At 39.6% G+C, this 18,569-nt stretch overlaps 1 protein-coding gene across 1 annotated transcript; it reads left to right on the top strand.

Moving 5' to 3' along the window:
• The first annotated feature begins 6,446 nt into the window (after positions 1-6,446).
• Positions 6,447-18,103, top strand: LOC145049640 (uncharacterized). The gene is made up of 5 exons (XM_078998021.1): positions 6,447-6,572; positions 6,888-7,028; positions 16,457-16,657; positions 16,978-17,174; positions 17,755-18,103. Exons 1-5 carry the CDS (start codon positions 6,447-6,449, stop codon positions 18,101-18,103), a joined length of 1,014 nt encoding a protein of 337 aa, XP_078854147.1.
• The last annotated feature ends 466 nt before the right edge of the window (positions 18,104-18,569 follow it).

Genomic DNA, 18,569 nt, shown 5'->3' with positions numbered 1-18,569 from the left:
GAAGATATTGCATGCCCCTTATTAAAAACTTATTTTAAAAGGAAAGGGTGTTTTATATTTACCTTCAACAAAACAACTTGTCTCTAAATTCTCTTACTAAATGATGGATGTCATGATATAGATGACACACTCTAAAATTAACATGCTAGAGAACATTACAACAATTCTCATGCTGAAGGGTGAATATAACATATCCTCATGCTAAACAATGTTCAGTCAATTCTCATGTTGAAGAACTTCATACTCATGCTTTACATGATGTCAAATTTTATCCATTGCACTCTATTAAGTTTCTTCTCATAAACATATTTAGCGTTGACAAGTTAAAGATTCCATCACACACAACTCTTCAACTTTGATAAGGAAACATAAAATTAGTATTCGGATCACGTTGCCTACTTTTATAACAAAGGATAATTACCAATCCCATCATCATCTTTTTGAAATTATTTAATCCTAACTATAAATACATCCTTCCATCTTCAACATCACTTTTTTTTCTCTCGAATTAATTTCTCTAAATCCTCCTAGTTTTAGGCATGCCACCTCTCTACTCATATGCACTTACAATCAATGTCGTGAAATATGTATCAACCCAATCGAATGTCATCGTTATTCAACCAAAATTCTTGCAGCTTCGTATGTTCTTCCACCAAATTCTTCACCAAATTTCTTCATTCGCATTCATTATGTTTTGTATTAAGTGATTATCTAATGAGATTCTTTGTAACATTGTTTTCTAATTTTGGTACACTTGGGATTACGGTGAAGAATCTGAAATGATTTAATATTGGCATCAATCTATTACGTTGAGTGTAGAGATGTTTAGGCAATTATTTTGATTACCCTTCTATGAATAAGTAAATCATCTATCGTAACAATAAAAATACAAGACCATTCTCCCAATAGTTGGCTACAATATTTCTAGACAAGGAAAAAAAGGATGAGACTAGACTGGTTTTGAGGCAATGTTTTCAACCTAATTGGAAGTTCTTAAATTGTGTCATATCCAAATCTTTAACCTACAAGATGGGGAGGATTGACTAATTGAAACTATTCGAGCTCTGAGTCCTCTATGAAATGGTCAAGAGCAAGAGCTTCAATTTTACACAACTTAATTTTTATTATCTTGCGATTCTTATTGTCAAGGACAAACAAACTACTCATGTTCCTTATCCTCAATTCTTTTCCATGGAATTTGAATTTAAAATGGTTGTTTATGCCCTCAATTAGATTAGCAATCCGTACCTTGTCATTCTAGTTCTAGGGTCGAAGATTTTCTTAAGTTTCACCTTCAATGTATGGTACTCCTATCACCCCTTGGATGTTGTTCTGGATTGAAAATCCTTACACTTCTAAACATCATGTTTATGATGTTGGTGCCTTTCCTCATGTTGTTGAGCCTCCATTTCTTGAGGAATGATCATCTAAGTCTAAAACCCCTCAAATAATTTTGAAGATAGTTCTGTTGACATTACCAAATCTAAGTCTCATGACAACTCTGCAAGGGACGATGATGACGATGATGATGATATGATGATGATGCAACTGAAGGAACCATGAAATTAATGATGTTGTTGACAATGAAAAGGAGGAAACTTTACGCTTTTCATCTAATGATAATGATGGTCCTCCAAAACCTTTAAACATTCACATTTCATTAAAACATCACCTTATTTGGATCCAAGTACAAGCATTCACACCGAATTTAACTCCTTTGACTCTCTCCATTCCTCACTTCTTCTTGAGGTTATGTAAAACACATATCTAGTGTGTCTTATCCAAAACTCTAAACCGAATTCTGCTTAGCATCCATATCCTTCACCATGTTTTCATACCCATCATGAAATGTCTGATATTGAGCATGGTCACAGCTTATCAAAACCTTCCCAAGAACCCCCTCTAGCCGAACCTTTAACCACAACTATACTTGTACCTTGCGTTACACTCTCCCAAATAATTAAGATTGTAAATATTCTATTTAAATTTGTTTAAAAAAATCACATCACGTCTCTAATGTCTTGAATCGGAAATATCTAAGATCAAATGGTACCTATTCCACCTCAAGCTCCACCACAAACTCCAACTCTTGTACTGTCATACATATTCAACAAGACGTTCATCCTTCTCATATTATGACTCCCTTCTTTTCCTTAGTTATTCATGATGATTTAAAAGGTGAGAGAATTAGTATATTATAATCAAGCTAATGATGGTGAAGATAAGGGATTTATTCATTTATCATTCCTTGGAGACTTATAAATGTTGTTCCACTATTTGCGGTTTTTCCAACGCCTTCACAGGATGAGGGGGGGGGGGGGTTGTAACATTTGGTCTTGAAGTACTTCCATTTTTTATCCTTGTATTGATGTGAATTGCATCTTGGTCCCTAAGTTCAAGAAAGTATGCATGAGGAGCCCTAATGGCATTATTGTAATATTGAGGCTTCGAAGTACTCCATGCGTACGTGGTGTACGTTGGCGTACAAGGGCGCGCCCAGTACGCTAGGCGTACTGGCTAATTGAGGAAACCCTAATTTTTAGGGTTTAGCTAGTATTTAAGCATCCTTATGGCCTCATTTACCTTCACCTCATCAGCCTCCACCCTCTCATTTGTGGTTGTAACCCTAGTTCACCTTGATAAGCCTTTTTTAGCCTAAAAGTGTGTTTGCGAGCTAAGAAGAAGAAGGAAGGAAGTCAAACTCATCTTGGAGGAGTAAAGCACTTTGGATATGGGGCTTATTCTTCATTTGCAACCTTTCAAAGGTAAAAATCTAGCAACTTGATCCCTCTATCACATAGATCTAGTTTTGGTTTTTATGTAGAGCTTTTTGGGTCCGAAAATGTTAGATCTTAAATATGGCATGTTTTTTATCTTTGAGTTGTCCTTTCAGACCCTAGGAGGGGTCTTAAGTCATAAAAATGGGTTCCAAGTGGTTGGTTTTGCTTCATTCATCTTGTAGAATGTCTTAATGGAATAAGACCTTGTGTTAACAACTTATTGGACATGTTAGGTCATAAAGTTGGAGACTTTATGACTCCAAAGAGTATTTTGGCCATGGATCTAAAGTTTGAGCATAAGAGCTTAAGCGATTAAGCTCTTAAAATGTATTTTTGGGCTTGTGAGGGTACCCCCTGCGTACTCGGTGTGTGCCATGCATACGAGGTTAACCACCCCGATGGTGGTCAACATGCAAGGCCTCATGTACACCCAACATACCTCCAGAGTACGCCCAACATACATAGTCTGGGTTGACTCAGTCGAGTTGGCTTGGTTGGGTTGATTCGGCTAGGTTGACTCAGCTGTCTTATAGACTTTGACAAAGTTTGACTAAGTTTGAACTCAATGGTATTTTGGTAATTAGGGATTTTGATGGATATTGGTCACTTGGACGGATAGGTGTTGGTTGGAGATGAGATTCGGAGTCGGGACCTCATCAGCTATGGATCAGATTTAGAGGTGAGTTTTCCTCTACATCTGGGTCGAAGGCACCAAGGTCGGCCCATTGGATGGTTATGCTAGTTTATCGCATGTTGGTATGTGGTAGTGATGTGTTAGATTCGTATCATGGTATATAGGTTGATTTCATGCTTAATGATAGGTAGATCTACCTGTTATCCGCTTCCTGGGTATATGTTTATCTATGGTAAATGTAGTCATAATATGGGCGGGTTGAAACTATATTGCTTTGTGCGGACAATCAATAAACCCGATAATGTTTATATCAATATGTTGTTATTATTTACTAGGCGTGTATGTGTATTGGATGTGTATATGTCGACATGTTATGCGTGGTTGGTTTGAGGTGGACCAGTAAAGACTGAAGGCTAAGAGACCCAGGGCGGCCTGGATAGACTGAAGGCCCGTGAGGTAGACCATTTGGGATGAATGCTTGGAGAACTGTCCAAATAGGATGAAGGCCCGGTGAGGCGATCCAGTCATGCTGAAGGTTCTGTGAGTGGTCCAGATAGTCTATAGGCATGCGAGGCGGTCCAGTCAGGATGAGGGCTATGTATGCATGATGTTTGTTGTATATATGATTTGTTGTTTGGTGGTATTTTTTCAAACTCACTAAGTTGTGTGCTTACAATTTTGGTTTATGGTTTCAGGTACTTCAGTGGACTGTGGCAAGGTGAAGGCGTGACCGTACATGTCCTTGGTTTTACAACTGATTGAATCTTGGAAGACTCTGATTTTGAATAATGTTTTGAAGCAATGGTTTTGCAACACTTCTATTAGTCAAAATGATTGTTTTGAAAAGTTTTAAAATTGTTGAATTTTTAGGATGTTGCAAGTTGGTATCAAAGCTTTGGTTTGAGAGAATTGGAGGAACAATCGTATGAATCCAGTCTCAAACTAAGGAAAAGGGTTTTTAAAATGATTTTCAAATTGTTTTCAAAATTATCAAGGAGTAGGTGATGTGTATGATCAGCCGAAGCCAATAAGTTGATGCCAAGTTACCACATTGTTATCAGATATTGCGATATGTTAGGAAAACATACTAGTGTTAGACTAGGGATCTTCAGGAATTGCCTAATAAAATTTTCTGATTATATGATGACTGATAGCCTAGGATGTTCCTTTTATGAAATTAACATCATTACTGTAGTTACTTAATGTATGCATCATAGTTGTACATAAGAAATTCTATAGTGTTGGGTATTGAATGTTGCGTCATTGGGATTTTAGTTTAGTCTTTTGTATTAATGAGTTGGGGCTGTCTACTCGTATTTGTCTCTAGGGTTAGAGTATTTAAGATACATGCATGAATCATATTTTAGTTAATTTTTGATAATCACTTTGTAACCCTAATCACACCTCTATAGTAGCAATTATTAATAGAGTTCTTCTCAGGCGTGACAGTTAATCATTCGACATTCTTGAATCATTGTTGTGTTCTTACTTTACTTGTTCTGAATCTAATCAATCATTAAGGATTATTTAATCCTAACAATTGGTATCAGAGCAGGACACTGTGTAATCTATACGCATCTCTTCTGTTTACAAAGTTTTAGGGTTTCCGTTAATATAGGATCTAGTTCAGTTGTCCTCATTATCATCTTGACGGCATAAACTGATCTTGATATTACCATATAATCTGTCTTAGTTTACACGTCTGATTCTCTACAGGCATCAAAGAAAACATCATTATGCAGCATGGCGATTCTCACATCAACTCCTTAAATATTTCAAGCAGTATAGGATCGACAACAAGGATCCCGATTCTTTTTCCTCACGAATATGAAGTTTGGGCACTTCAGTTTGAAGATTATGTTCTGGGTTCAGACAACAATGGGTATTTGATATGGGAGGCCATTACTCTAAGTCCGTTTTTTCACACAGAGACGAAAAGAACCATCAAAACTCAAAAGGAACACAACCAGCTGCTTCTTGACGTGAAGGATGTTCCTCACGACGAGAAATAGAAACTAATTAGCAATGTCAAAGAGATAAGGATCATCAGATTCGCTTTGCAGGCCGATACTTTCTGTTTGGTTAGTTCGTGTAATACTGTGAAAGCTATCTGGGATAGGCTCAAGGAACTTTACTCCACTGAGACAGATCTTGAACATTCTACACAAACACTTCTGTTTTCGGAGTTTGGTGCTTTTGCGCATAAGCTATAAGAGAATCTGAGCCAGACATTCAATCACTACAATCATCTTCTTAGCAAGATGATGAAGCATGGTATTTGACGTGAGGTGATCGAGCAAAAGGTTACTCTCATGAATGGGCTTAGATCTGAGTGGATGGCAGTTGTTTCTACCGTCAAAGCACACGAACAGTTCAAAAGTTACACTTTAGCCAAGCTTGTTGGGATTCTTAAGGCACATGAAATAGAGGTGTCGAAAGAAGCGAAAGCTATTTCTAGTATGGGGTCTCTAGCTCTTGTTGTGAAGGGCAAGACTGTTGCAGAGGAAGAATCTGAGTCTGATCACTCTGAATGCAAACTTACGAAGGAGGAGTATGCTTTAATGGTTTCAAATCCAAGGCGGTTCGCAAAGAAAAAGTTCCCCTCAAACAAGAACCGCAATTGGTAGGGCAGTTACACCTCTGAAAAGGTGAAAGAGGGGAACAAAAATGGTTCTGAAAAGGAGGAAGAAAAGAAGGAGAAAAAGCTTGTGGGTGATTATGGCTATGACAACAACTATTATCATGGAAAAAATCATTTGTGCAAGGAATGCATGCAAAGAAGGTTAAATGATAAGAAAGAAGGAGAAAATGATGAGGCCTACCACATGCGAAAGCTGGAGGAAATCAAGAAAAAGAAGAATGTTGCTAACTCAATGCCTGCTTGAATTGTGCAGGAAAATAATTCTGAAAATGAGTTTGGAGGAATCGAGATCTGGTCAACATACTCGGAGGACGACGAGGTTCGCAGGCCCATACATGGAAGGGCATTCGTTGTGAAAGAGGAGAGTTCGTGGTTTGCAGGAAGGTGTTTGATGGTGACGAATGATGGGTCACAGACGCAGGAGAATGTTGTTGGGAGTGGAAGAAGATATGATAGTTGTTTCACTGCAAGACCAGTTTCTAAACAAATTAACGAATGTGAACAACTAATCAACAAGGTATGTCTAATTCTCGAATCTCTCAATATACTTGTGTCTAGATACGAAGCTGAATTAAACGACCTAATATATACTTTTTCAAACATTAGCGATAGTTTAAAAAGGACTTGTTTGACAAACTCTAACCTAACTTATCAAATCAGTAGGGTTTTGTCAAAAAGCGATGAGAGGCGAATATGGATAGAGAAGATCGAGTCACAATTGTCTAAGTCTAGGGATCAATTAATTTACTTGCAACGAGACAATTTAATGCTTTTAAAACAACATAACATTTTCTATTTGATTGATAAAAGGCTTTATTTTAATATTACTCAGTTGCACCTTGATTGTGGAATTGGTGAGAAAATTCATAAGATGATCATACCATTTCTTGAATTAAAGGAAGATGAGATAGACGCCGACTGTTACAAATGCGAATCCATAGTTTCGTCAGATGAAACTTCGGATGCATACAAGGTTGGACTAGAACGAATTGAATCATACATTAAGTCCAACGACCACAAAACATGTTAAAAAAACTTTTGGATCAAAACGATAAAAAGCAAATCAAATCTGATACTATATAGAAATTCGACTCATTAAGTGCCAAATTTAGTTCAGAAAATAAGATAAATGTTGAAAGCACATCTGAATTCGATGAGGACAGTGATATGAGCTAAATTTCTATAGAGGATGAGGTGGATTGCTCAGAGTTTATTAAAAAGGAAACTGAACTTGCGAAAGATTTGATTTCTAAAAATTCGGTTGAATCTGCACGTATTTCTCAAAATAAACCAAAAACATTAAAAGCGAAAGCAATTGTTTTTCCTAAAGTCCAAACTGTACCCAATCAAGTGTTTTCCACTAAAGGACTGGACAAAATTCAAACTGTTGAACTAACATCCATCGTCAACGAAGACAACAAAGATGGTTGGGATGAGTTCTTTTTGTCCGCTCCTATAGACAATGCAGACGAAACGAAGGGTCTGTCTAAAAGACCCTCATGGAGAGTTAAAGGAAGATATGTGGAAGAACCACTGAACAGTCGTTCCAGCTATGAGAAAGGAAGTCCAAGTGAAACAACGGAAAGTCCAAGCGAACCTCAGTCAGCAAAGGACGAATCTCATGCAAGATAAACAAAACCCAAAGTGAATATTCTCAAAGTCCACTGAGCAACTTGCAGAGCAAAAAAATCTAAGAAATCGGAGATATCAGAGTAATCTCAATGAAAGGAAGCAATTTTGGCAATCCTAAAATTCCAACTATGTTCGTAGAGAAAAATCTTCCAAACCGAATGCGAAAGCTCATTCGCATGCGAATCCTAGTCAATGTTTGCACTGTCATTCCTACAATCTATAGAAACCAAAAATGGAACTTTGTTCAAAAACCTTCTGTTTCAAAGAATCCCATTGAGAAACCAAAATGTCATCATTTTTAACCCATGAAAGCATCACCCAAAGATGTCAAGGGAAAGGGAAAGTTTGTCTCGGATTCTGAAGCTCAAACCAAGAACTCGTCTACTAACCGTAAGAAAGTTAAGAAAGAGTTCATCAAGAATCAAATAAAAAACAAACAAAAACAAGCTGATTGAAAAGAGACGGAAATGAAAGATAATAAAGTACACTTTTCCTCTTTAACTAAGAAAGATGAAATCACTTTAGCTAAACAAACTTATATAGTTGATCTTGCAATCACTTTTCCTCTTTCTATAAAAGGCTCACAAAGAAACTTTGGGTTCCTAAATCTTCTTGATTTTTGCAGGTAATTCATGACGATCAATTCAACTTTGAATGCTATATCAACAGTGGTTGCTCACGTTATATGACAAGGAGGATGGAGGAACTGCACGAGTTTTGAGCTCTCCAAGATGGTGGAAATGTAAAGTTTGGAAAAAACTCGTTTGGAAAGTTCAAAGGCTAAGGGATGATAATGAACAGAGTTTTTTCGATTCGTAAGGTGGCGTATGTGAAGGATTACAACACAAACTATAACACCGTAAATTTTTGAACAAATTTTTCATTTTAAAAATCACATAATTCTCATAACACATTTCACAAAAACCCCATTTATTTAATTTACAAACACAATCCCATAATTGTTTGATTAATAATCCAGGATCCTCAAAACATAACTCTTTCTTTGGTGTGTACAATCGAGTCGGTGCCTTCCTACGATCCTGAGAAGAACCTGAAACACATATGACATAACACGGTAAACGTGAAGCTTAGTGAGTTCCCCAAAATACCACTCATATCTCATCAGCCTCTCATGGCTATACTCAGATAAGACCCTCTGGTCAGATGTGTTTCAGTGGGACCCTCTAGTCCCACAACTCAGTTGGACCCTCCGGTCCCTCAACTTAGTAACTCAAATAACACAACATACACATCACAAAGTAAATAAGCAGGATAACTCAAATCACAGTATATACACATAAGACCCTCCGGTCACACATAAGTTACCACTCAAGGTAAGTATAGTGAGACGACTCACCTCCGATGATGAACAACCCCTACAGACGCTTCAGCTACGCACTAGCCTCTAACTCTTAGCCAAAACCACAATTAACCTATTTAGAAACTAAGTCCAAACTCTCACTCATTAGGTCTAAAGGAAAACCACTAACCAGCCTATTAATAGCCTAAAACCCATTGGGCCCACCAACGCCCAATAATAAATGGGCTCACCCGTGGCCCACTCTCAAAACTAAATGGGAAGCCCAACTCAAGGCCCAAGGCAAAATTATAATATTTTTCTACTCATAGTCTCTAATTCACAAGACCAAAGATTCAGGCCCAACCCTCACGACCCATGATAAGATCCAGCCCAAAAGTCCACTATGAAGTTACGCGGGGCGTACCTCTCTTGGTACGCTCAGCGTACTCACGCATGCATGAAACTGATCGGGGACACCAACCCAGTACGCGGGGCATACTGGAACTTACGTTGGGCGTACGCCCAGTTTTTCTTTAGTCCATTCTCTTGGTCTTAACTTGTTAAGACCTTAACTCATTTCTTAGATCTGGACTCCCTATCATCTCTTACTCCATAAAGCTACTGACTTTAAGCCTTTGCATGGCTGATAAGGTCACAAACACATAAAACTCTTATTCTCTTAACTGAAAATGCTCATATCTCATGCATGGGTTGATTCTCACGTTCAAGACCTCATTTTTATGGATCCTCTCCACTAGAAACACTTAAAAGGACAGATATTAAACTCTGGAGTGCAACAACTCATAAATCCTCAAGCTTTGGGAGCAAAATCCCTAAAATGTACCATATCATGCACAAAACAAAAAGGATGGGAAAGCTTTGAGCTTTATAGCTTCAAATGATGCTCCAACCACAGAAAAGCTCTTATCCAAAGCTTGGACTCCAACTCTATTCTCTTCCATGCTCCTTCTTCACTCCAAAAAAAATCCCACAATAACACTTATAAGCTCACGATGGTCACCCACAAGCTTAAGAACGAGGATTAGGGTTTAGGAGGGTTTATTGTTTGAGGATGGTGGCCAGGAATGAGGCCATCTCATTCTTTATATAGGGACATCGAACACAGGAAAAAGATCATGCTTGCCTGGAAGTATCCTCTGACCTCTATAGACACAAGCCCCGAGCTCCTGCTCAAATATCCTCTTGAACACTGAGCACCGGGTCAGCTCTCGACCCAATAAGTGAACCTCCAAAGGTTACTCATTACATAACAAGAACGTCTTACCGACTTCCTTCCTACAATAATTACCACGGCTCATTGTGACACACACGTCACGAAGTTCGCTTTACCCCAAGCGAATACTACAACTCATTTGAAATCGTCTCACCTTCGGCCTCTGTCGTCTACCAACCACTGATTCCATATTTCTCGTGGTTCTTCCCATACCGACGAAACTGACTCACTCTAGTCTAAGACATCTGATGGAGAACAACACTTATCAAAATGAACCCATCAACAAATCCGAAAACTCATCTCGCCTACTCGACACACGAACGAATCTAAACTCAAGCTTGAGAGTCTGATTCAACAGTAGAATTGGAACCACTCAATTCCAATATGGTACTCAACTCATGACCAAAGATTCGTGAATTTAAGCACACACCATGTCCCCAATTCCTTCCGATTACGATAATCCCTTCTCAACCTGGGATATAACAATTCTCAACCGACACGGAGACCCTAGTCTCGCCCCTGGTTCGACAACCAGGCTCCCGAATACTCAAGTGGTAAGGCTACCCTAGCCTAAGAATTCCTCTGTGCCATACTCTGACTAGTGAATACCACAGCTCCGAACGGGACAATATTCACCCTTACTGACTACTGGGAGCAATGGTCTCCCCTGTAGTCTTGCAACACTCTCTTACTGACTCGAGTATGTTATGGCGCCCCACATTATCACAACACTCTCTCTTTAGCCATTGAATACTACGCCCCCCCCCCCCCCCCCCGGAGTATCACGACACTCTGTAGCTGACTCACATATGTCGCGACTCTCCGCAGTCACACGATACCCTTTCTCTCATAGACTCAGGGATACTACGGCTCCCCGTAATCTTACAACACCCTCTTACACACTGACTCGCCATGGGTTCACTCCATGGTTTTTCCACGATAATCCTAAGTGATTACCCCCACTCAGAGCCACTCGCTCTCTTATAACCTCATATTCTCATCATCAAGTCATCACTACACTGATTTCACTAACTCATGCTCCACAACCCAACATAAATAAGTGCACACACTCACTCGACTTATGCACCACCACTCCTGATGTAAATTCACATATGCCAGGCACTTTTCTCAACACAGGTACACCCTTAGACAGTCTCTCTCTTGAGACAATTAACTGATGGGTTCCCACTAGAATAATAGTCACTCGATACTCCACTTGCAACCCAAATATCCAAATAATCCATAAATTTAGGGTGTCATACTCAGATACCCTGGTACACCATCACAAAATCTCATGATGTCTTGTCACATACATTGATCTTCCACTCGCACAACTCGGAACCTCGAAATACTCCAACTCACAACTTGAAACACGGATGAATCGTCAACGTCGGAAAACACGTTGACAAAAAAAATCCAAAGATCAATCCTCTGCTGATCACTATCCATACGTAACTACTCATACTGACTCTGAAATTGGTTGACAAATCAACTGCTGCCCCTCCTGGGGTATAGATCACAATCTATACCGATACTCATAAATCTCAGCAATTGCACCCTGAATTCAGCGACCCAACCGCCTCGAACTCAACATTTGTAAACCCAAAAAATCCCTGGCCACAAAAAAAAATCTCTGTCCAACGGCCACCTGTCGTGGATTCACTCATCCATTCTTAAGCACATACACTTACATCATCCTACCTTGCACTTCGCCTCATCCACCAATAACCCAGGTCTCATATGTCCCTACCGCAGATCTCCATAGCCAGTTCTCTAACCACTCTCGAACAAACATCTAATCCTCTCAATAAAATACCAGTTCTCCCCCACTCAGGGTTCGAACCATCACTAGTTGACATCCCCAACCGACCCCACGGACTGGCTCGCCGGATGTACGAATTCCATCTCATAGAATGTACCACACAACACTCGAATATCTTCCAGATAATGACCAAATAACTCCAAGTATCTCGTAACTCAGACGAATATCCTAGAATTCTCCCGACATGACTACCTCTAGTCATATCGAAGTCTCAGACCGACACACCACCAGATGCCCCAACTGTTTTGGATTAGACCTGGCGCTCCATTTGGAAATAATGCTCTATCACGCATCTCGTCTCTGATTCCATGACCAGCCTCCCATCGGAGAAATCATGATGGAAGAAAGATACCTTACTCTCATAGTCGATATACAACGTAGACAACGAGGGCAACTGCCCCAATATACTCCTCCTCATAACTTGAAACTACTGCTAAAAGCATGCCTGACTTGACTAAGGCATCTCTTTTTCCTGATCTTAATCTCCACTAATAGCTCTCTTGTGGTATAAGGAATACCTTGCTGCAAACATACTGCCCAAATACTTTGGTGAAAAGGTTGCAACCCTATGCTACCCAACCGGGTTTACCTCCTACTCTAAAACCGAAATCTCAATATCTTATTTTGCTTCTCCCAGGAAATGGGAACAATGCAACTCTTGTCACAGAAAGTGACATTTCAACTATCAGTCCATTGCTCAACCCCGGCCGCGGTCTTCCTATAAGTATAATCTCTAATAAACCCTGTGTCTTACGACTGCAACTAGCATCTCACCAAAAAATCTCTCAGAAACTATCTCGATTTCCTCCACAAGGTATGCTCCATTGAAACTCGCTCGACATGGCCATTTGGCCCCACATTTTATCACATCTGATCCCAGTCTAATCACTCACAATGGGATAACTGGTAAAACCTGGAGCACTAACCGCCACGAATAATGGTACTCGAACCATGTGATCACCTCTCGGTCTGCTACAAATCATGGTACCCGAACCATGTTATCTCCTCTCACTCTGCTATAAATCATGGTAATCGAACCTTGTTATCTCTCTTCTCAATCTGCTACTTAGAACCTCTGGAATTCTCCCTATTTCGAGTACGGGTCCTCTACTTTCAGTAGTATAGGCCCATACTACCTGCCACATCTACCCATACTTTCCACACGGATCATCCCATGTTTCCTAAGTAGTTGCTCAACTTTCCCGATCACCAATCCCGCTACACACGTTCGCACTACAATGAATACTCTCCTCTATTAGCATACTCATTTGACTCAAGTCACTTTTCTAGGTTTTCACACTTCTCCGCCATCAGCTGCTGAATAATTCCTCATGATGCCAACCACCTACCTCCTGAATATCATCATATTCACTTAGTAGCTGACTCCCATCATCAATAATTCCACAAAGCACAAAGTAAGCATCATTCGGGCGTCGAATAACCCCCACCAACACATAAAACCACTCTAGGTTACAACTCTATTTTCTATAAGCACCCTCAAAAGGTGTCACCGAACTCCAGTAACCCTACCCCACGCGGGTATCTAACTACTCTCTCAGTAGGCTCCCCCACTACTCATCTACGTATCTTTCCTAGATTACTCCTCTACTTAAGCTCTCTCTCTCTCTCTCTAAAAGTATCCTGCTGGATACTCTTACTCCATACATACTCAAGGCACATCACAGATAACAAAATTCCTAGGCTAAGGCATCACGAATCAGGAAACTCTAGCCTTAAGATATGAAATACCTAGCCTATCTTCTAGCAAGCATCACTAATATCATAATCATAACTCACAACAAAATAAGTAGGTATTTTGGGAAATCACCGTTCGGGTTCTGGCTGATTGTACACACTGCTCCTTCTCGTTTTTCTCTTAGAGACTCTTACTCGTTTTAGAAAAATCAGTTTCTTTTGAAAATCTTTCTCAATTACTCACTTTGAGTCCAGATATATCCGAAGATGCATCTGAATCCCTCAAACCAAGGCTCTGATACCAACTTGTAACACCGTAAATTTTCGAACAAATTTGTCATTTTAAAAATTGCATAATTCTCAAAACACATTTCACAAAAACCCCATTTATTTAACTTACAAACACAACCCCATAATTTTTTGACTAATAATCCAGGATACTCCTAACATAACTCTTTCTCTGGTGTGTACAATCGAGCCAACACCTTCCCGCAATCCTGAGAAGAACCTGAAACACATATCACATAACACGGTAAGCACGAAGCTTAGTGACTTCCCCAAAATACCACTCATATCTCGTCAGGCTGTCATGGCTATACTCAGATAAGAACCTCTGGTCAGATGTGTTTCGGTGGGACCCTCTAGTCCAACAACTCAGTTGGACCCTCCGGTCGCTCAACTTAGTAAATCAAATAACACAACATACACATCACAAAGTAAATAAGCAGGATAGCTCAAATCACAATATATACACATAAGACCCTCCGATCACACAAAGGTTACCACTCAAGGTAAGTATAGTGAGAAGTCTCACCTTGGATGATCAACAGCCCCTACAAACGCTGCTGCTATGAACCGGCCTCTGATTCTAAGCCAAAACCACAATTAACCAATTTAGAAACAAAGTCTAGAACCTCACTCATTAGATCTAAAGGAAGACCACTAACTGGCCCATTAATAGCCTAAAACCCATTGGGCCCACCAAGGCCCAATAATAAATGGGTTCACCTGAGGCCCACTCTCAAAACTAAATGGCAAACACAACTCAAGGCCCAAGGCAAAATTATAATATTTCTCAGCTCATAGTCTCTTATTCACAAGCCTAACGATTCAGGCCTAACCCTCACGACCCATGATAAGATCCAGCCCGAAAGCCCACAGTGAAGTTACGCGGGGCGTACCTCTCTTGGTACGCTCAGCGTACTCACACATGCATGAAACTGATCAGGGACACCAACCCAGTATGCGGGGTGTACTGGAACTTACGCAGTGTGTACGCCTAATTTTGTTTTAGTCCATTCTCTTGGTCTTAACCTGTTAAGACCTTAACTCATTTCTTAGATATGGACTCCTTATCATCTCTTACTCCATAAAGTTAGTGACTTTAAGCTTCTGTGTGGCTGATAACGTCACAAACACATAAAACTCTTATTCTCTTAACTCAAAATGCTCATATCTCATGCATGGGTTGATTCTCATGTTCAAGACCTCATTTTTATGGATCCTCTCCACTAGAAACACCTAAAAAGACATATATTAAGCTCTGGAGTGGAACAACTCATAAAGCCTCAAGCTTTGGGACCAAAAGCCCCAAAATAAACCATATCATGCACAAAACAAAAAGGATGGGAAAGCTTTGAGCTTTATACCTTCAAATGATGCTCGAACCACATAAAAGCTCAGATCCAAAGCTTGGACTCCAACTCTATTCTCTTCCATGCTCCTTCTTCACTCCAAAAGAATCCCACAATAACACTTATAAGCTCACAATGGTCACACACAAGCTTAAGAACGAGGATTAGCGTTTAGGAGGGTTTTTTGACTGAGGATGGTGGCTAGGAATGAGGCCATCTCATTTTTTATATATGGACACTCCTCTCAATTAGGGTTTTCTTCTGTTCCTAGTATGCCAAGCGTACTAGGTGGCTCCGCTTAAAAGTCATGCACATGAGTACGCTAAGCGTACACACACGTACGGCCAGCGTACTCCACTGTCATAATTTTAAATTAAAGGACTTATTGTGCCATAACTTCAAACTTCCATTGCTTCCTCTCTATAACTCCGTTTCCAATGAATCTCATATCCTCGGAAAGGTGTCAAGACGCTCTACGCTTCCAGCAACTCATCACAACCCCGAGACTTCCTTATGCACGGGTTGCTGCCCACAAACCCTAATCTCGGACGATCCAAAACAGGATGTTACACAACTTAATTAGTGCTTCATAATTGGTTGTAGGGACCTGCTTGAAAGTATCCTTTGACGATGAAGGATCTGAGATAATAGAAAAGAAAACGAAAGTAGTTCTCTTGAAGTCGCAGCGAAAAAGAGAAATGTATCCTTTGAATCTGAACGCGATACGAGGGAAGCCTGCCATCTTCTTGCTTAAAAAAGCTCACTCTGATGACAACTAGCTATGGCATAGAAGACTTTCGCATCTCAATTTCAAATACATGAACAAGATAGTTCTTGGTGATCATGTGCGAGGGATTCATCTCTTGAATATGATAAGGATCATTTGTGTGCAGGCTATGAGATAGGAAAGCAAAGCAGGAAAAGCCATCCAACAATAGTAAACACGTAAGTCATTGAACCATTAGAACTTCTACATATCAACCTTTATGGACCTACTTCAATTGAAAGTGTTGGTGGTAGTAAGTACATTCTTGTAATAGTTTATGATTTTTCACATTTCACTTGGGTTAATTTTCTTAAACAGAAATATGAAGCTACTCCGAAACTCAAGGAGTTCATAAAGCAAATTGAGCTTCAACTACGAAATCTGATTCGCAGTGTTCGCAGCAACAATGGCTTGGAATTCAAAAATCAAGCATTTGAAGAATTTCTAGCTGAAAAGGGAGTTTCGCACAATTTCTCTGCTCCCTATACTCCACAACAAAATGGTGTAGTTGAAAGGCATGTCTGCCTCTCTATTTTTAGGAGGATGCGATTGCAATTGCTTGCTACACTCAAAATCGATCCATCCTGAATAAGTGATTCTCTATTACTCCCTAAAAAATCATAAATAATCATAAACCTAATGTCAAGTTTTTCTATGTATTTGGTTCCATGTGTTTCATTTTCAACTCCAAGGAACAACGAAACAAATTCGATGTGAAAGCTGACGAAGGTATATTTTTGGGATATTTGCTGACCTCCAAGGCATATAGGGTTCTCAACAAACGGTGAAAGAAGATAGAAGAAACCTATTATGTTATGTTCGATGACAACTACTTGAAGAGGATTCAGTCGAAAGAGAATCAATCAGAGGAAATATTTCCTAAGCCAAGTCCAACTACTATTCCAATCTCAAATATGTATGATGAATTTATGCTACTATTTGGTGAGCTAGAGAAGGATATCACATCTGAAGCAAAAGCAACTAACAATAGAGTAGATGAATTGAAGAAGATAATCGATGACACTGCAAAAGACATGTATAATTAGCCTTCAACTATGAACATGCCTTTAGACACGAGCACTTCATTCAGGGGGAGAACTCTGACTCCAATGCAAGTCCGCAGGGGGATGGTTTCACTTCGTCTTTTTCATCTGATCCAACCTATGGTGCAAATAGCTCACCTCCCACGATGACTCACGAACCTCCATTTGCAGGAGATACTTCAATTCCTGAAGAAGAGGATCTCTCGTCATTCGAGGCGTAAAATAAAGATGTGAATGACGATTCGGACGTTTAATCAGAATTCGAAGAAGTAAACGTTGAACGGGATCTCTCTTATGGTCCAAACTATCCTCCACTAGCTAAATGGACCAGAGATCACCCGAAAACCCAAGTTATTTGTAAATCTTCTACAGGTGTTCTTACGAGATCTCAGATAAAAGCGAAATGAACTGCATTATTTTGTATGTTCAATTCATTCATTTCCAACATTGAACCCAAAACCGTCAACGTTGCTCTTGATCACTCTAATTGGGTGCAAGCGATGCAAGACGAGCTCAACAAGTTCGAACGAAACAAAGTTTGGAGGTTAATTCCTACTCTACTTGAATCATCAGTTGTTGGTTTGAAATGGGTTTTCGTAATAAGTTGGATAAAGAAGGGAATGTGATAAAAAACAAAGCGAGACTTGTTATCAAAGGATATTATCTGGAAGAAGGTATTGACTTCAAAGAAACCTTCGCACCAGTTGCAAGGCTGGAATCTGTTTGCATCATCCTAGTATACACAACACACAAGAGCTTTGAGGTGATTCAGATGGATGTTAAATGTGCTTTCCTAAATGGAGAATTAGAAGAGACTGTACACGAGGAACAACCAGATAGGTTCGTAAATGAAAAATATTCCAATCACCGCTACATCTTTGATAAGGCAGTCTATTGTCTGAAGCAAGCTCTAAGATCCTAGTATAAAACTCTCACTCGCTTCCTTAAAATGTCTAAATTCAAATAAGGATCGGTTGACCCAACCTTTTTTCGAAAGAAAGAGGGTGACCACTTGATGATCGTTCAAATTTACGTTGATGACATCATCTTCGACTCTACGAATCCTAGCTTAACAGCTGAATTCCGAAAGTTGATGGAAACTAAATTTGAAATGAGCTTCATGGGTCCAATTAACTTTTTCCTTGGATTGAATATAAGACGGGGACCAGAAGGCATTTTCATAAATCAGGAAGCATATACGAAGACCTTACTTGCTAATTTGGCATGCTGGGAGACTCCAAAGCGAAGGTTCCAATGACATTCAGAACGAAACTAACACCATCTTTGGAAAAACCAGCTATTGATATGACCCTTTATCGACAAATGATAAGATCATTGATGTATCTAACAGCTAGTAGACCAGATATTATGTTTTTCGTTTGTTATTG

Source organism: Lactuca serriola, chromosome 5, assembly GCF_051521515.1.
Source record: "Lactuca serriola cultivar US96UC23 chromosome 5, Lser_US96UC23_V15, whole genome shotgun sequence".
Lineage (NCBI taxonomy): Eukaryota > Viridiplantae > Streptophyta > Magnoliopsida > Asterales > Asteraceae > Lactuca > Lactuca serriola.
Note: the sequence above shows the minus strand (reverse complement) of the source record. Positions and strands in the feature narration are given on the sequence as shown.